The sequence below is a fragment of the Staurois parvus genome, unplaced genomic scaffold, assembly GCF_062004578.1.
Source record: "Staurois parvus isolate SC_StPar_1 unplaced genomic scaffold, SC_StPar_1.0 ptg001447l, whole genome shotgun sequence".
NCBI lineage: Eukaryota > Metazoa > Chordata > Amphibia > Anura > Ranidae > Staurois > Staurois parvus.
Genome location: NW_028319243.1, coordinates 27,956 through 53,402, shown reverse-complemented (window position 1 = coordinate 53,402; position 25,447 = coordinate 27,956). Strand labels below are relative to the sequence as shown.

Below are 25,447 nucleotides of genomic sequence, written 5' to 3'. Positions count from 1 at the left end.
GCTTAGAGATTGTAAATATCCCTAAAGGGGACACCCATCACCACTTCTTCTTAACCTAGAAGATTTTGTCCTTAGATACACTATACTTGTGAAGTCGTGTGCTCCTTGAGGTGCCTCCTGACAGGTCATTTCAATGACAGATGCAGTTAAATTAGAATATAACCTGTTGGGTTCTCTTTGGCCATTGTGGTGTTGTTCGAAGTATTGAGGGTCTCACTTCTCCGTCTCTTGCAGACCCTTGTTCTTCATTTGCATGCTAATTCTCTTTAGTTTCCTTCCTTATTCTCAGGTCCCCTCCGTCTCAATCTTTTGCAACCACCCCAAGCACAAAGCTGTGTTTTTTGGCAAGTCATGTGACCCTACTTCCTGTCGAAGTTTCTGCACGCTGAACAAGCCAGGCTGCAGTAGTAAACTGAGCAGACAATCCATCACTTCTCGGCACCGAGCCCAGCCAAGCAATTGGAGAGATGTTGAGACGGAAGCCCTCCAATTGTTCGGACAAAGACCCTGCTCAGAAAAAAAAGGTGAGGCACGTTGGCCGTTGATTGCAAATTTGCTAAATTTTGATCTGAATATGTCCATGTTGATATATTTGGTTGGCAGAGTTTCACACAATTCAAGAAAATGTCCAATCGAGGTCCATACATTGTATGATAGTCAGCAAACTGGACAAACCTAAAGATAGTCAAGAGGATCAACAATCTGCCGATTTACTTGTTTCGCTTTTCCCCATTCACCGGCTGGTCCATAAAAGTCCTCTTCAATCTGTATATAATTAAGAGTACTCGATTATTTTGGAATACTATAAAGACTTTTCCTATATACGTTTATATTACTATTATTGTCTATATAGGTTTATTATTACTGTGTTGATTATTTTTTGCACCATTCAGGGAATTTAAATTGACATTCATTACAGTGAATTAGGGGTTAGCTCTTCTGCCTTGCAGCACTGGGGTTCAATTCCCAACCAGGACCATGGGCTGGGGTTCAATTCCCAACCAGGACCATGGACCATGGACTGGGGTTCAATTCCCAACCAGGACCATGGACCATGGACTGGGGTTCAATTCCCAACCAGGACCATGGACTGGAGTTCAATTCCCGACCATGGACCATGGACTGGGGTTCAATTCCCAACCAGGACCATGGACTGGAGTTCAATTCCCAACCAGGACCATGGACTGGAGTTCAATTTCCAACCAGGACCATGCATGGGGTTTGCATGGTCTCCCTGGGCTTGAGTGGGCTCCCCCACTCACTCCAAAGACATTGGCTCCTGTCTAAGCTAGGCCCAGTATGTTTGCGTATACATGTGAGAATGGAACCTTAGATTGTATGCTCCTTGAAGACAGGTACTGATGTAAAGTGCTGGGCACATTGTTGGTGATAACCTGTAATAAATAAACTATTACTATTATTTCTAAATTATTGGTACAATATTTCCTATGACTGTCAGCTCCATCTAGTGGCCATAATGCAGTATTTTCCTGAAATTCTCCAATCATAGAAATACCACATCATGACCACTAGATGGAGCTGATGATCATAGAAAAGAAATATATAACTTTTTTTTATAGACTCCACAGTTTATTTTTCAAACAATTATCGCTACTTTCATATTTTAACTTGCTTGATGTTCCATTATAGTATTTTATAGAATATTACACATACAGTTTGCTACATTATAGGATTTCATCCAATATTATTTACACTTTAGTACATCCTTTATATTAGATACACAGAATATAACTAGATATAACATTTATAGGTAAAGTTGATCCAGGGAATATCCGATTGCCTCTCGGGGGGTCAAGAAGGAATTTTTTTTACCTGCAGGAGCAAATTGGGATTTTTTTTGCCTTCCTCTGGATCAACTGTGGATGTAGGATAATAACTTCTTTTTTTTTTTGATGGTTGAACTGGATGGAATTTTGTCTTTTTTTCAGCCAGACTAACTATGTAATTATGTATGTACTGATGTAGCCACCACCTCTACATGACAACTGTTGAGATACAAGGATAAGTAGCATGTTCAGGCTGATGTCAGATAGCCTAAACATACTAATAAACGTGCATTTGTGAAGAGAAACAGTGTCCCAATCACTGTGCATCATTACTAAGCTGGGGGTGGAGCCTGAATATATAATGAGCAAAGCTGGCTGCCCCAATATACGTATGTTTTATTCACTGCGAAGAGCCATAAGTAACAGTTTCTTTGCCACACTGCACTCATGTAATATGCAGAGATCACAAACTGCTAAAAGCAAACAGTCCCTGAATTCAGCTATAGTGCAGAGAGAGAACATTTTTGGAGAACGAGGAAGGCATCAGGGATTCCTCTAGATATATGCTCTGCTTTCCACAGCAGGAAATCACATGAAATATGAGGGTATCAGCAGGGGCGGACTGACCATTTGAAAAGTTGGGCACTGCTCGAGGGCCCGGGTCAGTAAGGGGCCCCATGAGATGCCCCTGGTACCTTTTTCATAGGCTTTTTTGAGTTTGGGCAAGGACACAGGGGCCCCATGATCCCCTATTGCCCGGGGGCCCCATGAGTTGTCAGTCCGCCCCTGAGCAGGACATAATTAAACTCATGTAGGATCTGTCTGCTTCTAGCAGTTGGTGATCTCCAGAGATTACGTGACTGCATTGCACTCTTGGCATAGTGTAATTGTATCAAACATGTATGTGAAGCCAATGTGTTTCATAATCATAGGTTTTAATTTCTTGTCTGCAGATAGAATGCAGACAGTCTGAATGTAAACCAAGCAATGTTTACACTGGTTTGGGCCTCTGATGACAGCTCTGAATACACAGGGGAAGTCAGAAGCAGAAGTAAGAGGTTATATTTACAAAGTTTCTTTGTATCCCCCCCCAATATACATCATTGAAAGCAATAATGCGTTGTCAAGGTAGTTATCCTTTAGGCTTGCAGATGACAACTAAAGTGTTACTAAACCCCAGACCCTGCATTCACTATATCTGCTCTCCCCGGACCCTGCATTCACTATATCCGGTCTCCCCGAACCCTGCATTCACTATATCTGGTCTCCGCAGACCATGCATTCACTATATCCGGTCTCCCCGGACCCCGCATTCACTATATCTGCTCTCCCCGGACCCTGCATTCACTATATCCAGTCTCCTCACACCATGCATTCACTATATCTGCTCTCCCCGGACCCTGCATTCACTATATCCAGTCTCCCCAGACCAGGCATTCACTATATCTGCTCTCCCTAAACCCTGCATTCACTATATCCGGTCTCCCCAGACCCCGCATTCACTAGATCCACTCTCCCCGGACCCTGCATTCACTATATCCGCTCTCCCCAGACCCTGCATTCACTATATCCAGTCTCCCCGGACCCTGCATTCACTATATCCGCTCTCCCCGGATCCTGCATTCACTATATCCGCTCTCCCCGGACCCTGCATTCACTATATCCGGTCTCCCCGGACCCTGCATTCACTATATCTGGTCTCCCCGGACCCTGCATTCACTATATCCAGTCTCCTCGGACCCTGTATTCACTATATCTGCTCTCCCCAGACCCCGCATTCACTATATCCGCTCACCCCGGACCCCGCATTCACTATATCCGCTCTCCCCGGACCCTGCATTCACTATATCCGCTCTCCCGGACCCTGCATTCACTATATCCGCTCTCCTCGGACCCTGCATTCACTATATCCTCTCTCCTCGGATCCTGCATTCACTATATCTGCTCTCCCAGGACCCTGCATTCACTATATTCTCTCTCCTCGGAGCCTGCATTCACTATATCCGCTCTCCCTGGACCCTGCATTCACTATATCCGCTCTCCCTGGACCCTGCATTCACTATATGTGGTCTCCCCAGACCCTGCATTCACTATATCCTCTCTCCCCAGACCTTGCATTCACTATATTTGGTCTCCCTGGACCCTGCATTCCCTATATCTGGTCTCCCCGGACCCTGCAATCACTATATCCGCTCTCCCCGGACCCCGCATTCACTATATCCGCTCTCCTCGGACCCTGCATTCACTATATTTGGTCTCCACAGACCCTGCATTCACTATATCCGCTCTTCTTGGACCCTGCATTCACTATATCCGCTCTCCCCGGACCCTGCATTCACTATATCCCCTCTCCGCGGAACCCGCATTCACTATATCCGGTCTCCCCTGACCCTGCATTCACTATATCCGCTCTCCCCGGACCCTGCATTCACTATATCCGCTCTCCCCGGACCCCGCATTCCCTATATCTGGTCTCCTTGGACTCTGCATTCACTATATCTGCTCTTCATGGACCCTGCATTCACTATATCCCCTTTCCCCGGACCCTGCATTCACTATATCCGCTCTCCCCGGACCCTGCATTCACTATATCTGGTCTCCCCAGACCCTGCATTCACTATATCCGGTCTCCCCGGACCCCGCATTCACTATATTCGCTCTCCCTGGACCCTGCATTCACTATATCTGGTCTCCCACAGTACACAGAACATGGAAATGCAATTATTTTAGAAAATATAAACTGCTAAATCCCTTTTCTCATAGCATAGTATATAGCAGTCTTGTGACTTCTATCAGTGTCCAGCAGAGCACATGTTAATCTTGTAGGAGGAGTATTCATTTGCCTCTGACTGTCCTATGAGGCTGCATAACCCCTGACCCTCTGTCTGGACAGTGCTGACTGACCCTGTGCTGATGCACCCTCCAAAAAAAAAAAGGTCTTTAAGTAAACACACCAAACAGAGCATGTGCAGACTTGCCACTGCTGCTCTGTACTATGGCAGATGGGTTGGGGACAGTAGAAGAAGAGGAGGATCAGAGAAGACAGGACCAAACATCCTTTTTACACAATGCATAGGATTACGCCTGAGAATATTGGAAGAATGATCGTCCGTTTCTATCGAAAGGGAAGAGGTTACTAAAGTTCTGAAAGTTCTTGGAAGTGATGTCGTGTATTTGTATTGTATTTTCGGACGGACGCTGTACTGATCAAACAAAAATTGTACGATCTGGTATCGTACGAGAAAAATTTCTGTTCTTGACCCTTCCAATAATTTTTGACGAATGCTGTGTACTAACGATCAGATTATCGCACGATCGATTCGAAAGCGGTATTTTTTGGATCATTTTCCGATCGTGTGTACTGGGCTTTAACCCCTTAGGTCCCACAGTGAGTATAACAAGCATGCTTTACTGCATCTACAGACTGATTGTACTGTTGTGGGTTTAGTATCACTGTAATACCTCTCTCTGGTGGGGCCCCAGGTCAGATCGGCTCTCGAGGCTCCCAGTGTCTCTACAACTTGCCTCCAGGGAAAGAGCCCTGAACCATAGACTGCCCTTGGACTAAAATTGCTGTGCAAACCGGAACAATCAGGATGCTGGTTTTCAGTAAAATTTGGACCCAGGGTTAGAGGCTCCCAAGTCTCTACAAAGTCTTTGAGCTCCAGAATCCAATTATGGAGAAAACTGCAAAACCCGTTTTCTCCACTCAGAACAGACATCACGGAGCCCCTGAACCTGCATAAGTAACAACCCTGTGTGACATTCTAGCCGTCTGACACTGTGACAAGACCAGGGGCGGACTAACCATTTGGAAACTTAGGCTCTGCCTGAGGGCCCGGGGTCAGTAGAGGGCCCCATAAGATGCCCCTGGTACCTTTTTCATAGGCTTTTTTGAGTTTGGGCAAGGACACAGGGGCCCCATGATCCCCTATTGCCCGGGGGCCCCATGAGTTGTCAGTCCGCCCCTGGACAAGACCCAGCACTGTCAATATACATTCACTGGCCACTTTATTAGGTCCACCTGTTCAATTGCTTGCTAACACAAATTGCTAATCAGCCATTCACATGGCAGCAACTCAATGCATTTAGGCATCTAGACGTGGTGAAGACAACTTGCTGAAGTTCAAACCGAGCATCAGAATGGAGATAAAAGGGGATTTAAGTGTCTTTGAACGTGACATGATTGTTGGTGCCAGATGGGCTGGTCTGAGTATTTCAAAAACTGCTGATCTGCTGGGATTTTCATGTACAACCATCTCTAGGGTTTACTGAGAATGGTCCGAAAAAGAGAAAATATCCAGTGAGCTGCAGTTGTATGGAGGAAAATGCCTTGTTGATGTCAGAGGTCAGAGGAGAATGGGCAGACTGGTTCCAGATGATAGAAAGGCAACAGTAATCCCAATCACCACTTGTTACAGCCAAGGTATGCAAAATACGGTTCAGGCTGGTGGTGGTGGTGCTGATGTCATGGTGTGGTGGATCTGTCCTGCCTTGTATCAACGGTTCATGTTGGTGGTGGTTGTGTCATGGTGTGGTGGATCTGCCCTGCCTTGTATTAACGGTTCAGGCTGGTGGTGGTGTCATGGTGTGGTGGATCTGTTCTGACTTGTATCAACGGTTCAGGCTGGTGGTGGTAGTGCCATGGTGTGGGTGATCCGTCTTGCCTTGTATCAACGGATCAGGCTGGTGGTGGTGCCATGATGTGGGGGATCCATACTGCCTTGTGTCAACCGTTCAGGCTGGTGGTGGTGGTGATGATGTCATGGTGTGGTGGATCTGTCCTGCCTTGTATCAAAGGTTCAGGCTGGTGGTGGTGTCATGGTGTGGTGGATCTGTCCTGCCTTGTATCAACAGTTCAGGCTGGTGGTGGTGGTGTAATGGTGTGGGGGAGATTTCCTTGGCACACTTTGGGCCCCTTAGTACCAACTGAGCATCGTTTAAATGCCATGGCCTACCTGAGGATCGTTGCTGACCATGTCCATCCCTCTATGACTCCAGTGTCCCCATCTTCTGATGGCTCCTTCCAGCAGGATAATGCACCATGTCACAAAGCTCAAATCATCTCCAACTGGTTTCTTGAACACGACAATGAGATCACTGAACTCCAATGGCCTCCACAGTCACCAGATCTCCATCTAGTAGAACACCTTTGGGATGTGGTGGAATGGGAGATTCACATCATGGATGTGCAGCCGACAAATCTGAAGCAATTGCATGATTCTATCATGGCAATATGGACCAAAATCTCTGAGGAATATTTCCAACACCTTGTGGAATCTATGCCATGAAGAATGAAGGCAGTTCTGAAGGCAAAAGGGGGTCCAACCCAGTACTAGCAAGGTGGACCTAATAAAGTGGCATATAATATTCTGAGATCCTAACTAACAACTGACATCCTATCTGCAGAGCTAAACCTGAAATGAGAAATTAAAAAGGTTGTTCTGAATGGGATGAGGAAGGGTCAGATCCTCTGTATTATTATTATTATACAGGATTTATAGAGCGCCAATAATTTGGGGTATCTATCTATCATGACTCCCTCCTTACGTCTGGGTCTCTATGAGGGTCTTCACTTACATCGGGGTATCTATCATGACTCCCTCCTTACGTCTGGGTCTCTATGAGGGTCTCCACTTACAGCGGGGTATCTATCATGACTCCCTTCTTACATCTGGGTCTCTATGAGGGTCTTCACTTACATCAGTGTATCTATCATGACTCCCTCCTTACGTCTGGGTCTCTATGAGGGTCTCCACTTACATCGGGGTATCTATCATGACTCCCTCCTTACGTCTGGGTCTCTATGAGGGTCTCCACTTACATCGGGGTATCTATCATGACTCCCTCCTTACGTCTGGGTCTCTATGAGGGTCTTCACTTACATCAGGGTATCTATCATGACTCCCTCCTTACGTCTGGGTCTCTATGAGGGTCTTCACTTACATCGGGGTATCTATCATGACTCCCTCCTTACGTCTGGATCTCTGTGAGGGTCTCCACTTACATCGGGGTATCTATCATGACTCCCTCCTTACGTCTGGATCTCTGTGAGGGTCTCCACTTACATCGGGGTATCTATCATGACTCCCTCCTTACGTCTGGATCTCTGTGAGGGTCTCCACTTACATCGGGGTATCTATCATGACTCCCTCCTTACGTATGGGTCTCTGTGAGGGTCTTCACTTACATCAGGGTATCTATCATGACTCCCTCCTTACGTCTGGATCTCTGTGAGGGTCTCCACTTACATCGGGGTATCTATCATGACTCCCTCCTTACGTCTGGATCTCTGTGAGGGTCTCCACTTACATCAGGGTATCTATCATGACTCCCTCCTTACGTCTGGGTCTCTATGAGGGTCTCCACTTACATCGGGGTATCTATCATGACTCCCTCCTTACGTCTGGGTCTCTATGAGGGTCTCCAATTACATCAGGGTATCTATCATGACTCCTTCCTTACATCTGGGTCTCTATGAGGGTCTCCACTTACATCGGGGTATCTATCATTACACCCTCCTTACATCTGGGTCTCTACGAGGGTCTCCACTTACATCAGGGTATCTATCATGACTCCCTCCTTACATCTGGTTCCCAATAAGAGTTTCTCCTTATATAACTCAGGTCACCTCTTATATCTGGATCCCTGTCAGAGTCCCCCTTACATCAGAGTCCTCATCAGAATCCCCCCATACATCAGTGCCCCCCATCAGAGTCTCCCCTTACTTTTGGGGAGCGGGGGTGGCAGGGCTGGGACGAGGAATGGGCAGGAGGGTCAGCTGCCTTGGGAACAGACAAACAAGGGGGCAAGGAATAGACTCATGGTGGTACACTTATACTACGGTATGTATTAACAGAGGGGGAGGGGGGCGCATTTCTGGATCCTTGCCCTGGGCGCTGGACGACCCTGCCCCAGTACTGGGGGATGGGGAATGGAGATTGTGCAGAGACCAGATAGAATCTTGTAGTGGACCAAAGTTCAGCCAGACTAACTATGTAACTTATATGAGGGTATCTATCATTACTCCCTCCTTACATCTGAGTCTTTATGAGGGTCTCCGCTGGATGACCCTGGGAGCTGGATGACCCTGAGCGCTGGATGACCCTGAGCGCTGGATGACCCCGAGCGCTGGATGACCCCGGGCGCTGGATGACCCAGAGCGCTGGATGACCCCGGGCGCTGGATGACCCCGGGCGCTGGATGACCCCGAGCGCTGGATGACCCCGGGCGCTGGATGACCCCGGGCGCTGGATGACCCCGAGCGCTGGATGACCCCGGGCGCTGCATGACCCCGAGCGCTGGATGACCCCGGGAGCTGGATGACCCTGAGCACTGGATGACCCTGAGCACTGGATGACCCTGAGCGCTGGATGACCCTGCCCCAGTACTGATGGAAGGGGGATTGGAGATTGTGCAGATCAGCTGCGGACCAGATAGAATCTTGTAGTGGACCAAAGTTTGAAGACCCCTGTTTTAAATTGCTGGCTATGTTCCCAAATAAAAGATCTAGTCTAACCCAATCAAGAAAGCAGCAAGAGTTCTAGTTTTATTCTAGCGCCCCTGTAATGTGATTGTGTTCCGGGGAGCACAATAGTAGAGCTCATGGCAGGAGATGCAAGCTTTGCTCTCTATCCCAGCAGCAAGGAATGTATATAAGCAGAAGAAGTGATATCAGTGGTTACTGTTGACCATTTTCTGCAGTTCTGCTTTACGACGCGTCACTTTTATCACAAAGGTCAAGTTGTGTATTAGGGAAAGAAAATCCTGCTGCGGTGGTTTTGACGTTTTGTATTTTTTTTGCAGTTTTCTGCTGATTTTGTAATTTCTGGACTGATATGCTGGTTGACTTTGTGACTCATTTCACTTTTTTTATGCACATTTGCTGTAGGTGCTTGTATTCTACTGGTAGCATTATAGTGTATATCAGTGACACCACAGCTATGTATATTAGGTCTTGTGAGATAATAGCCTGGGTCAGGCGTCTCCAAACAGTCTACGCAAAAGGCCAGTTTACTGTTATTCAGATTTGGGGGGGGGGCAGACTGTAGCTAGCGGGAGCAGAAAATATTCCAGCATCAGTGGGACAGTACTTTAGGCTTGGTGGTCAATGAGGAAAAGAGTGGTGCCCCATCATTGGTGTCAGTGGGAGGAATAGTGCCCTGTCATTGGTGTCAGTGGGAGGAATAATGCCCCATCATTGGTATCAGTGGGAGGAATAGTGCCCCATCATTGGTGTCAGTGGGAGGAATAGTGCCCCATCATTGGTGTCAGTGGGAGGAATAGTGCCCCATCATTGGTGTCAGTGGGAGGAATAGTGCCCCATCATTGGTATCAGTGGGAGGAATAGTGCCCCATCATTGGTGTCAGTGGGAGGAATAGTGCCCCATCATTGGTGTCAGTGGGAGGAATAGTGCCCCATCATTGGTATCAGTGGGAGGAATAGTGCCCTGTCATTGGTGTCAGTGGGAGGAATAGTGCCCCATCATTGGTGTCAGTGGGAGGAATAATGCCCCATTGTTGCTGTCAGTGGCAGGAATAGTGCCCCATTGTTGGTGTCATTGGCAAAAATGATGCCAAATTGCTGGTATTGATGGAAGGAATAGTGCCCCATTGTTGTGTCAGTGGGAGGAATAGTGCCCCATCGTTGGTGTCGGTGGCAAAAATAGTGCCCCAATATTGGTGTCAGTGAAAAGAATAATGCCCCATTATTGCTGTTAGTGGCAGGTATAGTGCCAAATTGTTGGTATCAATGGAAGAATAGTGCCCCATCATTGGTGTCAGTGGGAGGAGTAGTGCCCCATCAGTGGTGTCAGTGGGAGGAATAGTGCCCCATCATTGGTGTGAGTGGGAGGAATAGTGCCCCATCATTGGTGTCAGTGGGAGGTATAGTGCCCCATCATTGGTGTCAGTGGGAGGAATAGTGTCCCATCGTTGGTGTCAGTGGAAGGAATAGTGCCCCATCATTGGTGTCAGTGGCAGGAATAGTGCCTCATCATTGGTGTCAGTGGGTGGAATAGTGTCCCATTGTTGGTGTCATTGGCAGGAATGGTGCCAAATTGTTGGTATTAATGGAAGGAATAGTGTCCCATTGTTGGCGTCAGTGGAAGGAATAGTGTCCCATTGTTGGTGTCAGTGGAAGGAATAGTGCTCCATCGTTGGTGGCAAAAATAGTGCCCCAATATTGGTGTCAGCGAAAGGAATAATGCCCCATTGTTGCTGTTAGTTGCAGGTATAGTGCCAAATTGTTGGTATCAAGGGAACAATAGTGCCCCATTGTTGGTGTCAGTGGGAGGAATAGTGTCCCATTGTTGGTGTCAGTGGGAGGAATAGTGCCCCTTAGTTGGTGTCATTGGCAAAAATAATGCCCCATTATTGGTACACAGCTCTGTAAAGGAACCGGACCCCGACTGCACTTGGGTATTTCCGTTAGACTCCTGCTTCCCTGTCCGAACACAGATCCACGGACCCCACCGCTGGCCATACAAGACAAGACAGCTCCAGACTTGTATTAAAACAGGAAGTGGACTGCTTTATTTTAACACAGACACAAGATATAAACATTCAAGTGTACAACCCCCCTCCCTGCATATGGACACAGGGAGGGGCAAACCAAATCTAGCAATCAGAGACACATCAGCAAACATTCCTATCAGGAGGGCTGCTGGGAACACCCACCCCCCCCCACCAAGCCAATACACATAAACACATACATCCCATAATAGTTTGCTCCCAAGCCAGACACACAATAGAACAATGGGACAACCACGTGGCATTAAACAATGAACAACCCCCCCCACCCCACCTATACATGTCTACTCAATAACAGGACATTTCACCCTGTACCCCTAACAGGCACAGGGCGACTTACACATAAGAGGGATATGGGGAGCTGAGAAAGGGGTCTCCCCACCTCTCCAAAGTGAGCTGTGTTCCATGGGCCCCCCACCCAAAGTGACTCCCTTCACAAGCTCTTACACTTTTCATGCTACAACAGCACTTTTTCTAAAAGCCTGTCTTGACTCTTTGGGAAAGTGTTGTGGTGGCACGAAACGCATAAGGGATGTATCTCCGCTGCCATTCTAATATAAAAGTTCTGTTGTAGCCTGGAGTGTGATAATCCTTTCCTTTTATTCCATTTATCCTCAAACTTAACCTATCCAAAACCGAGCTCCTGGTCTCCCCCCCCCCCCATCCTCTCCATCACTACTAACAACGCCACCATCTCTCCCACCCCACACGCCAAACTCCTGGGTGTCACCCTGGACTCCCACCTCTCCTTCCTACCCCACATCCAACTGCTATCTAGATCTTGCAGGCTCCACCTCCGCAACATCTCCAAGATACGCACATTCCTCACCCCAGACACCACCAAACAACTCGTACACTCCCTCATCATCTCACGCCTGGACTACTGCAACTCCCTTCTCACCGGCCTACCCAAACGAACGCTATCCCCACTCCAGTCGATCCTAAACTCCGCGGCGAGACTCATCCACCTCACCAAGCTCTCCACATCCACCTCCCCCCTCTGCCTATCCCTTCATTGGCTCCCGATTGCCCAATGCATCAAATTCAAACTGCTAACTCTGACCTACAAAGCCATTCACAACGCCACCCCGAACTACATAACTGACCTGATACCAAAATACCACCCTACCCGTGCCCTCCGCTCCTCACAGGACCTCCTACTCTCTAGCTCCCTGGTCTCCTCCTCCCACGCCCGATTGCAGGACTTCTCTAGGACTTCCACCATCCTCTGGAACTCCCTCCCCCAATCCTTCAGACTGTCACCTACCCTCCTCACCTTCAGGTGCACCCTGAAAACCCTCCTCTTCAGGGAAGCCTACCCCGACCTCACCTAACAACTAACCTCCTCCATTCCTCCCACCACTCCATCCCCCACAGCCATTTCCTCCTGTACCACCTTCCCCTCCCTCCTACATTGTAAGCTCGAAAGATCAGGGCCCTCGAACCCCTCGTGTATTGTATTGTTACTGTCTTGTCTCATGTTGTGTCCCCCCTGCTACTGTACAGCGCTGAGAATACCCTTTGACACTATATAAATACAGTATAATAATAATAATAATAATTTATGTGCTGGAATGAAACAAGTCAGAATTTTATTTATTTCTGGATGTATTGATATGCATGAGCTTTGTAATGTATGGTGAAACGCGTAGCTGCTCGGCAGCTGGGCAAAAGGTCCTGATACTATACCTGGGGCCTGAGAACTGTCTAGACAAAATCATTTACATTTCAGACAGCTGCCCTGAACCTTTTTTCTTTCCATCCTAATGAAGTATTGATGCAAATGCCTTTTCCCCAGCAAGGGGTCTGCTGCTCTGCTTAGTCAAACCTTGACACATTTGGTGCCACTTCCTCCCTGCTTGTCAGGTGTGAGCATGTTTCCTGTAAGAGCGCTGTATGTGCAGGATGCAGCATAGGAGGGGTTAACGCATGTTGAGAATCTGAGGTTTTAGCATCCTGATCAGAAGAGAGGCAGAAACCGCACTGCGAGCTGCGAAGAAGACTTCCACCGCTTATTATTTCTCGTTATAGCAGAGAGCTGTTTCTTGTAGATGTTTTAACTGTAAATGTAAGCAAATAGAAGTCTCGGGGTCGTGTATTTGGCTGTTCAATGGGTACAGATCTCCATAAAGAGACGATTACTGCGCAAAGCCAATAGATCCATGTCTCAAGGAGTAAGGGATAATGGGAAGACTCATCGGCCTTCATCTCCGGGAGCATGGCCCTGGTAGTGTTTGGTTTAGAAAGCAGTGCGGCATAGTTACATAGTTAGTCTGGCTGAAAAAAGACAAATGTCCATCCAGTTCAACCATAGAAAAAAAAAAAGTTATAATCCTACACCGACATTTGATTCAGAGGAAGGCAAAAAAAACCCAGCAAAGCCTGATCCAATTTGCTCCTGCTAGGAAAAAAATTCCTTCCTGATCCCCCGGGAGGCAATCGGATATTCCCTGGATCAACTTTACTTATAAATGTTATATCCCGTTATATTCTGTGTATCCAAGAAACAATCCAGGACGTTCCTACAGCAATCCACTGAGCTGGCCACAACCAACTCTTGAGGGAGTCTATTCCACATTCTCACAGCTCTTACTGTGAAGAAACCTTTCCGTGTTTGGAGATTTAATCTCTTTTCCTCCAGACGTAAAGAGCGCCCCCTTGTCCTCTGTGATGACCTCAGGGTGAATAGCTCTACACCGAGTTCACTATATGAACCACTGATGTATTTATACATGGAGATCATATCCCCCCTTATGTATTATACATGGAGATCACATCCCCCCTTATGTATTATACATGGAGATCATATCCCCCCTTATGTATTATACATGGAGATCATATCCCCCTTATGTATTATACATGGTGATCATATCCTCCCTTATGTATTATACATGGAGATCATATCCCCCTTATGTATTATACATGGAGATCATATCCCCCCTTATGTATTATACATGGAGATCATATCCCCCCCTTATGTATTATACATGGAGATCATATCCCCCCCTTATGTATTATACATGGTGATCATATCTCCCCTTATGTATTATACATGGAGATCATATCCCCCCCTTATGTATTATACATGGAAATCATATCCCCCCTTATGTATTATACATGGAGATCATATCCCCCCTTATGTATTATACATGGAGATCATATCCCCCCTTATGTATTATACATGGAGATCATATCCCCCCTTATGTATTATACATGGAGATCATATTTCCCCTTATGTATTATACATGGAGATCATATCCCCCCCTTATGTATTATACATGGAGATCATATCCCCCTTATGTATTATACATGGAGATCATATCCCCCCCTTATGTATTATACATGGAGATCATATCCCCCCTTATGTATTATACATGGAGATCATATCCCCCCCTCCCCCCTTATGTATTATACATGGAGATCATATCCCCCCTTATGTATTATACATGGAGATCATATCCCCCTTATGTATTATACATGGAAATCATATCACCCTTATGTATTATACATGGAGATCATATCCCCCCTTATGTATTATACATGGAGATCATATCCCCCCCTTATGTATTATACATGGAGATCATATCCCCCTTATGTATTATACATGGAGATCATATCCCCCCTTATGTATTATACATGGAGATCATATCCCCCCTTATGTATTATACATGGAGATCATATCCCCCCTTATGTATTATACATGGAAATCATATCCCCCTTACGTATTATACATGGAGACCATATCCCCCCTTATGTATTATACATGGAAATCATATCCCCCTTACGTATTATACACGGAGATCATATCCCCCCCTTATGTATTATACATGGAGATCATATCCCCCTTATGTATTATACATGGAGATCATATCCATCCTTATGTATTATACATTGAGATCATATCCCCCCTTATGTATTATACATGGTGATCATATCCCCCCTTATGTATTATACATGGAGATCATATCCCCCCCTTATGTATTATACATGGAGATCATAGCCCCCCCTTATGTATTATACATGGAGATCATATCCCCCTTAATCTCCTCTTCTCAGTAGAGAATAAATTCAGTTCCTCTAATCTTTCCTCATAGCTGTGCTCCTCCATACCTCTTATCAGTTTGGTTGCCCTTCTCTGTACTTTCTCCAGTTCCCCAATGTTCTTTTTGTGAATTGGTGCCCAAAACTGAACTGCATATTCCAGATGAGGATTTACTAATGCTTTGTACTGGGGGGAATTATATCTCTCTCTCTGGAGTATAAACCTCTTTTAATACAAGAGAGGATTTTGCTCACTTTAGAAACTGCAGCTTGGCATTGCTGCCATTATTAAGCTTGTGATCTACCAGAACCCCCAGATCCTTCTCCAGCATTGATTCCCCCAGTTGTACCCTCCCATAAATCTAGCACCAGGACTCCCTGTAACCCTAACACCATACCTTCCTGTAACAGTAACACAAACCCACCCTGAAAACATAACACCAATCTCCCAATAAACCTAACACTGACTCTGTAACCCCAACAATAACCTAACCTCCTTGTATCCCCAACAACAACCTTCCATGTAACCCCAACATTAATGATCCCTGTAACCCAAACAATAACTTTTCTTGTACCCCCAACAACAACCCTCCCTGTAACCCCAACAATAACCCTTCTTGTAACCCCAACAACAACCCTCAATGTTACCCCAACATTAACGATCCCTGTAACCCAAACAATAACCCTTGTAACCCCAATAACAACCCTTCATATAACCCCAACATTAATGATCCCTGTAAGCCAAAAAACAACCCTCCTTGTAACCCCAACAATAACCTTCCATGTAACCCCAACATTAATGATCCCTGTAACCCCAACAATAACCCTTCTTGTAACCGCAACAACAACCCTCCATGTAACCCAAACATTAATGATTCCTGTAACCCCAACAATAACCCTTTTTGTAACCCCAAAAACAACCCTCAATGTAACCTCAACATTAATCCTCCTGTAACCCAACAACATCCCCCTATTTAACCCTAACCAATCATGTAACCTTAACAATACCCCTTGATTTAACCCTAACCATCCCTGGAACCCCAACAATAATCTTTTCTCTAACCCCGACAATAACCTCCCTGTAACCCTAACAATAACTCTAACACTAACCCTTCCTATAAGTCCAACAATAACCCCTGACATAACCCTAACAATAACTTATCCCTTCTTGTAACCCCAACCACAAGGTTCCATGTAACCCCAACATTTATCCTCTCTCTAAACCCAACAATAACCCCCTATGTAACCCTAACATTCCTGTAACCTTAACAATAACCCTTGATTTAACCCTAACCATCCCTGGAACCCCAACAATAACCCTTCTTGTAACCCCAACAACAACCTTCCATGTAACCCCAACATTAATCTTCCCTGCAACCCCAACAATAACCCCTTATGTAGCCTGAACCAATCCTGTAACCTTAACATCAACCGTTGATTTAACCCTAACCATCCCTGTAACCTTAACAATAATCCTTTCTCTAACCGCAACAATAACCTCCCCGTAACCCTAACAATAACCCTAACCCCAACATTAATCCTCCCTGTAACCCCAACAATAACCCTTGATGTAACCCTAACAATAGCCTATCCTCACTGTAACCCCAACAATAACCCTTCTTGTAACCCCAACAACAGCCTTCCATGTAACCCCAACATTAATCCTCCCTGTAACCCCAAAAATAACTCTTGATGTAACCCTAACAATACTCTATCCTCACTGTAACCCCAACAATAACCCTTCTTGTAACCCCAACAACAACCTTCATGTAATCCCAACATTAATCCTCCCTGTAACCCCAACAATAACCCTTCTTGTAACCCCAACAACAACCTTCGTGTAATCCCAACATTAATCCTCCCTGTAACCCCAACAATAACCCATCTTGTAACCCCCACAACAACCTTCCATGTAACCCCAACATTAATCCTCCCTGTAACCCCAACAATAACCCTTGATTGAACCCTAACCATTCCTGTAACCTTAACAATAACCCTTGAATTAACTCTAACCATCCCTGGAACCCCAACAATATTCCTTTCTCTAACCCCAACAATAACCTCCAAGGGCGGTAGTTACTTAATTATTTTATCATATGAGGAAAAACTGTTGGTGGAGGCAAATCAAAATATCACTTTGTTGAAGGAATCCATTTTACAATATTGGACACTCTCTATAAATGAGAGTCTGAATCAATATTTAATGTCCAACATCACGGACTTAGAGGTGAAGATTATGGAGACGAAACAATCTAAATTCTTACGAGATTTGAAAGATTACGAAGATGGGTTAATATATGTACGGAAGAATAGAAGGTTTCCACAATCAATTCTGAAAAAAAAATCTGGGTTTAATTTCAGTTCACCAGAAGCTTCAGATACCCCCAATCAGAGTTTTCAGATGCAGTTGAGCTGCGATCTCCCAATACGTCTAGAACTTCTGTGGGCTCGGTCTTCTCTAGAGAAAGTTCCTTAGAAAGATCTACAAAAAACCCTCCAACTGTGGCACAGTCAACATATCGTAAAGAAAAAAAAGGACAAAATGGAGGAGGACCAGGAAACAAAACAGGATAAGGGAAATATCCAAAAAGAAACAAGAAATCGAAGGACTAGGTAGTGACAATGTCCTAGGTTTGTCTTCTATACATCCATGTAGCCGGCTGTATACATTTGAAGATTACTGTGACAAGTGAACACCGAAGGCCTGAGCACCAGTCTCCAGATTTCATCAGGATTATAGCAGTAGAGCTTGGCTGTCTAGTTTCTCTAGCCTATTCACTTAAATGAGCTGCCCTATATATCTCAGGGGATCAGAAATTCCTTCCTGATCCCCTGAGAGGCAGTCGGATATTCCCTGGATCAGGTTTACCCAGGGGCGGACTGACCATTTGGAAACTCGGGCACTGCCCGAGGGCCCGGGGTCAGTAGGGGGCCCCATGAGATGCCCCTGGTACCTTTTTTATAAGCTTTTTTGAGTTGTCAGTCCGCCCCTGACTTTACCTATAAATGTTAGTATCCAGTTATATTCTGTGTATCTAAGAAACAGTCCAGGCCTTTTTTTAAAGCAATCCACTGAGCTGGCCAGAACCAACTCTTGAGGGAGTCTATTCCACATTTATACAGCTCTTACTGTGAAGAAACCTTTCCCTGCAGAAGAAGTTCTTCAATATCACAAGTGTAATAAAAGCGCCACACCCTTAATACTTTAAAGCAGCAATTCCACCTCAAAGAAACCAAATAAATTTCTTAGTGCTATAACTTAAATAAAGGAATTAGGAACTATTCCTAATTTAGTGTAGAAACATTAGTGCAAAAGATATATATATCTATTCTCAATTAATATCAAAAAATATCAAAATTATGTGCAAAACTATTTTTTAGTGCATAAGTAATTTAAATAATTAAATTTGTGAATATAAAAATTGTCCAATTTTGAACTTCTTCCAATGTCCAAACAAATCATTGGTGTCAGTGGGGGGAATAGTGCCCCATCATTGGTATCAGTGGCAGGAATAGTGTCCCATCATTGGTATCAGTGGCAAGAATAGTGTCCCATCATTGGCATTAGTGGCAGGAATAGTGCTCCATCATTAGTATCCGTGGGAGGAATAGTGCCCCATCATTGGTATCAGTGGGAGGAATAGTGCCCCATCATTAGTATCAGTGGGGGGAATAGTGCCCCATCATTAGTATCAGTGGCAGGAATAGTGCCCCATCATTGGTATCAGTGGCAGGAATAGTGCCTCATCATTGGTATCAGTGGCAGGAATAGTGCCCCATCATTGGTATCAGTGGGAGGAATAGTGCCCCATCATTGGTATCAGTGGCGGGAATAGTGCCCCATCATTAGTATCAGTGGGGGGAATAGTGCCCCATCATTAGTATCAGGGGGAGGAATAGTGCCCCATCATTGGTATCAGTGGAAGGAATAGTGCCCCATCATTAGTATCAGAGGGGGGAATAGTGCCCCATCATTGGTATCAGTGGCAGGAATAGTGCCCCATCATTGGTGTCAGTGGGAGGAATAGTGCCCCATCATTGGTGTCAGTGGGAGGGATAGTGCCCCATCATTGGTATCAGTGGGAGGAATAGTGCCCCATCATTGGTATCAGTGGCAGGAATAGTGCCCCATCATTAGTATCAGTGGGGGGAATGGTGCCCCATCATTGGTGTCAGTGGGAGGAATAGTGTCCCAACATTGGTGTCAGTGGGAGGAATGGTGTCCCATCATTGGTGTCAGTGGGGGGTGGTATAGTGCCCCATCATTGGTGTCAGTGGGGGGTGGAAAAGTGCCCCATCATTGGTGTCAGTGGGGGTGGAATAGTGCCCCATCATTGGTGTCAGTGGGGGGTGGAATAGTGCCCCATCATTGGTGTCAGTGGGGGGGGGAATAGTGCCCCATCGTTGGTGTCAGTGTGGGGGGGGGAATAGTGCCCCATCGTTGGTATCAGTGGAAGGAATAGTGCCCCATCGTTGGTGTCAGTGGGAGGAATAGTGTCCCATCATTGGTATCAGTGGGAGGAATAGTGCCCCATCATTGGTATCAGTGGGAGGAATAGTGCTCCATCATTGGTATCAGTGACACCAATGATGGGGCACTATTCCTCCCACTGACACTTGCTGACCCTGTTCTCGTATGGTGCTGCTGCAGCCAGCATATGTGGTTGCAGCAGCACCTCTACACTGAACACTTACCTGCTGGTCCTGCACTCGATTTTCGCGGGGCCGCTCGGCTCCGCCCCCTCGCCGGTGATTGGCCCCCTGTGTGCCTTTCCTGAGCTACAGTTCTGGCGGCCAATCACCGGTGAGGAGGCGGAGCCGAGCAGCCGCGCGAACATCCAGTGGCCGAACTGAAGGAGCAGCCGCGCTTCCTGGACTGGATCATCGTGGGACCGGAGCCAGGTAAGAAACAGCCCCTGCCCACCCCTGTACTTAGTGTCCCTTCCGCCCCCGCGCCGCCACCCTAAAAAGTGTCAGTATGCCGTATACCGGCGTATAAGACGACCCCCGACTTTTGAGAAGTTTTTCAAGGGGTAAAAAGTCGTCTTATACGCCGGCAAATACGGTATATCTTTTGCACTAATGTTTCTACACTAAATTAGGAATAGTTTGTGGTTTTAGCGCATTCCTTTATTTAAGTTAAGAAGTTCTTGCTCCATTTTGGGCAACAAGCTTTGTGCAAATTTTAGACGTGTTTTCCATAAGATCCTAGAAACAAGATATACCTGGGCTCAAATCCCAATAGCTTGTACATACAATTATCTATCAGGTGCTAAAGGGGGGTAGCCACATGTTAACACCAGAACTCCTGGAGGGACCCTCTGCACACTGCTAATTACCCTTTCCAGCAGATTTTGCAATAAAAAAAATAGGTATTTTCAGTTCACACGTATTTCAATACATGTTTAGGCTGGCCGACTGCATCAAAGTAATCCCTCCAGTCCTACTCTGCTCTGCCAACACAAGTGCTACTATGGACACAATGCCAACCTGGGGCAAACAGACACAAAGTGGGGGAGAGATATTAGGTTTAGGTCTGGCTTTGACGCAACGTGGCCAGTGTTTCCATGAGATCCTGTCATGTGACAATCACACCACATTTGAGGTGCCAGAATAATTAAGAATAATGGCACCCACACGTGCGTCATGTGTTTTGCCACAGATTGGGACTGGGGGCAGAATCTCATTGATTCTCCCACCAATTCCAAATTGCCAAGTGTGAATGGGCCTAACACTAACCATCCCTGTAACCTCAACATTAACACTCTATGGGCGGCACAGTGGCTAAATGGTTAGCACTTCCACCTAGCAGTACTTGGGTCGTTGGTTCAAATCCCAGCCACGGTACCACCTGCCAGGAGTTTGCATGTTCTCCCTGTGCCTGTGTGGGTTTCCTCCCACACTCCAAAGACATGCTGGTAGGTGAGTTGGCTCCTGTCTAAATTGTCCCTAGTATGTGTATGTATGAATGTGAGTTAGGGACCTTAGATTGTATGCTCCTCGGGGGCAGGGACTGATGTGAATGTACAATATATATGTAAAGCACTGCATAAATTGACAGCACTATATAAGTACCTGAAATAATAAAAATAACTGTTCTTATAACCCCAACAATAAACCTCAATTTAACCCTAACACTACCCTCCCCAATCCTCCCCATAAAACTAACAATACCCTCTAGGCAGGGGCGGACTGACCATTCGAGCACTCAGGCACTGCCCGAGGGCCCGGGGTCAGTAGGGGGCCCCATGAAATGCCTCTGGTACCTTTTTTATAGGCTTTTTTGAGTGTGGGCAAGGACACAGGGGCCCCATGATCCCCTATTGCCCGTGGGCCCCATGAGTTGTCAGTCCGCCCCTGCCTCTAGGTAACCAAACACAAACCTTGTACCTCTCACACTAACCATCCCTATAACCCTTCAAACCTACAACACCCCCCCCCCCCCATGATCCTCAATATTCAGCAGCTTATGAACTAATTTTCCCAAGTGATGACTATCAGTTATATAAATCCAGCCTTTTGGCTAAGATCAAGTTTAGTATCAGTTCTTATCAGTGTCCAGTAGAGGTGCTCCACCATCATTCTTGCTTCTTGGCGAGGATGGCTGGCTGTATAGTACCCCTGCTGGTATGATGGGGGCTCTGAAGGCTAGTACCGGCTGGAAGAGAAACCGAGGAGCCCACAGGCTAATGGGGCCTGGGAGTAATTCCCCTGGGAAAGCCAGAGGGGCCCAGTTCCTCCTGATTTGAATGGGTCTACCTTGTCTGGCCAGGGGCCAGGGAGGCAGAGAGTCCGCAGAGCAGTGCCCCCTGAGTGGTCGCCTCAGGGGTGCTCTTAGTAGCACATGGGGGTGAGATCCCACGTGTGAAAAGTGCACACAGTCACTGTTCTAAAACACTTCTTCTGCACTGTACCTTTTAAGGCTAGATCTTTTGGCTAAGTCCAGGGCAATTTTTATGGTACAGGCCTCAGGGCCTAGCCAGTGGACAATTGCACGGCCATTATTTATTGATTTATTGATTTATCCTCCCACGTTCTTGTCACCTTTCACTTATGTGTGTGTGTTTTTTTCTCATGGATGGTAGGGTGTGGGTCCTCGTCCTGCCCTGAAGTCTAGGTTGAAGATGTGTGGCCTTTTGGTTCTTTCCTCCCCTGTTCCTGGAGGGGTCTCTCTTCGGGAGAGCCCCCTGACTTATTACCTGGTGGTTGGCTTCGGCTAGCCACAAGGAAAGGGGTCCGCCAGGCCTTTTGGCTAGGTGGACCATGTGGAAACCTCAGTCTCTGTCAAGAGTCTTGTGCCCTGGTGGATCAGGGTAGAGGTCCTACCCCTTCGGGGGGGGTGGACTAAAGCACACCCCTAAGTACACTTTTTGTGTTTGTGCTTTGCACTTGCATGTTTTTTGTTCACTTACAGGTTTCTTCGTTTTTTTCGCACCTGTGCGGACTTAAAAAAAAAATCAGTTATTTAAATCTGCCAATTTCCAAAGAGGGTGCTCACAGATGGACAGAAGCACGACTGCTGGATAGGGCCGTCTTAATAGCATCATGGGCCCCTGGGCAAAGTAATGCTCTGGGACCCTTACCAGCCGGCCCCAATTTATGCACCTAAATTAAAGTATAAATAGTTGATAGAATTAAACATATATTTATTAGTACTTTTAATAAAATCAGTTTTAAACAATAAGAAAATGTGCCGCAAATCACAGACTAATGAACACAGTGGGCACAGTACAGCAGGGACAGGAGAACACAGTACAGGGGGGAGCCAATTGTAGATTTTGACTAGTGATAGGATGCTACTGTCCCCATAACCCAGATTCTGGAACACTGCCAGGGACACAGCCATTGGAACTGCTAAGTAAAAAGCATGACATTTGGCAAGTATGATGTAATGCAAGATTATCATGGGGCCTACATGCACATGGGGCCCCTGGGCAGTGCCCAGGGGTGCCCATGCATTAAGATAGCCCTGCTGCTGGGCTCCATTGGTAAGGGTGCGAGTTCTCCTCTGATGTCCCTCTGGAGACCTTCTGAAGCTGTTTAGGTATCCTCATATTCAGGGGTGGACTGACAACTCATGGGGCCCCTGGGCAATAGGGGATCATGGGGCCCCTTTGTCCTCGCCAACACCCTAAAAAACCTATGAAAAAGCCAATGAAAGGTACCAGAGGCATCTCGTGGGGCCCCCTACTGACCACGGGCCCTCGGGCAGTGCCCGAGTGCTCGAATGGTCAGTCCGCCCCTGGACATATTCTATTAATGATTTTGAAGTTTTGGGATGTGGTGCTAGGACCTGTTTACCAGCTCCCAAGTTTTTAGTGGAGTTCCTCAACCCCCCTGGCGGTATTCCCGAGTGTAGCTCGGGGTTAACTTTCAGTACCAAAAGCGGTAACCCCCCCGAGCTACACTCGGGAATACACTGCAGCGTTGCTCCGGGATTCCTTCGATCACTTACCTTGTCCTGCACTCCCGCGATGTCCCCCCTGCAGCGTCCCCGTCAATGTCTTCCGGCCGATGCCGGCATCTGTCTTCCGGGTTCCGATCCCTGTGTGCGCTGGGACGTACGGGGGAGGGAACTGGCGGGAAATTTAAAAATGTTAAAAAGTGACATTCACTAAATACACTAAAATCACATAGTATAACATTCCTGTATCAAACCATTTCACATACATTTTGTCCCGAGTGCTTTGTCCTGCGCCCTGTCTGCATTTTTACTGTTCTTTCTGCCTGGAAACTGAGAAACGTCCATGGCGTCCAAAAAGCGTCCCTTTAGGTCAAAATCGGTTTTAGACCGACTAGAGAACAGCGATAGTAAATCAGAACCACTTGCAGAATTGAGTGATAATGATTCGTGGGGGAAATTCCTCATCAGACACTGAAAACGATTCTGCGAATTTGCTCAGCGATGTGCGAATTTGGCGCTCTATTTCACATTTCAGTGTTTTTGGTTTGATTATATTATTGAATTAAATGTATTATTATATTATTATTTTTTATGATTATTTATTATATTATAATTTATGATTTCGTGTTTCAAATTTTATCATCCTCGGGATGTTTACTAGACTCTTGTTCGGACAGATTTCAGTGAGTTATTCCTAAGAATTACAGGCCTACAATAAAAAAATACATATTTCCATGCAAAAAAATGTACCGCTTTGAGCACAGAAATATGGACATAATCAGACCGCTAGGGAGGTTAATGTTTTTGAAGTTTTTGGGATGTGGTGCTAGGACCTGTTTACCAGCTCCCAAGTTTCTAGTGGACTTCCTTGATGGATTCATAAATAGGAATGGTACTTGTGGGTGTGCTGGTCTTCTTTGGACTTGTAGAATCAGAGACAGTCTCGGATTGGCTGCACGGTGTCCTTTGTCTTATGTGCTCATTGCTTTGTCTGTGAATTTTCTGCTTGTGACATCTTTTTTACATACAATGCATTTTTATTCTCTCTAGTTGTCACTACAACGCTCCAGCAGCTTTAAGGATTTCGGGAAATCAAAACCAAGCTCGCCCATTTCCTGCAATGAGTTCAACCTGGAAACTGAAGTGAGTGAGAATTCATAGAACATTTCTGAACTTGTCTTGTGTATCTCTCAGGGGCGGACTGACAAGTCATGGGGCCCCCGGGCAATAGGGGATCATTGGGCCCCTGTGTCCTTGCCCAAACTGGAAAAAGCCTATGAAAAAGGTACCAGGGGCATCTCATGGGGCCCCCTACTGACCCCGGGCCCTCGGGCAGTGCCGAGTTTCCAAATGGTCAGTCCGCCCCTGATTCCCAATACTTTTGGCAATATAATATATATAGTATATACACTGTATATATATATATATATATATATATATTTATTTATTTTTAGATTTTATTTAATTATTATTATTTATTTAGTTATGTATTTATTTTATTTTTAAATAGTGGTGATTTTTACCATAATAATAATTTTTGTGTCATTTTAACCACTTCCAGTCCGGACACTTTTACCCCCTTCCTGACCAGGGCAATATTCAGCTTTCAGCGCTATCACATTTGAATGACAATTGCGCGGTCATGCAACACTGTACCCAAATTAATTTTTTACCATTTTTTTGA

At 46.0% G+C, this 25,447-nt stretch overlaps 1 protein-coding gene across 1 annotated transcript in view; it reads left to right on the top strand.

Annotated features, from left to right (window-relative positions):
• The first annotated feature begins 386 nt into the window (after positions 1–386).
• The window catches only part of LOC149435926 (SAM and SH3 domain-containing protein 3-like), a 47,153-nt gene continuing 22,092 nt past the window's right edge, over positions 387–25,447 (top strand). Inside the window, exons 1-2 of the mRNA XM_089662245.1 lie at positions 387–524; positions 24,814–24,906. Coding sequence (XP_089518371.1) covers positions 468–524; positions 24,814–24,906 — 150 coding nt within the window. The 5' untranslated portion in view covers positions 387–467. The remainder of the gene's footprint in view (positions 525–24,813; positions 24,907–25,447) is intronic.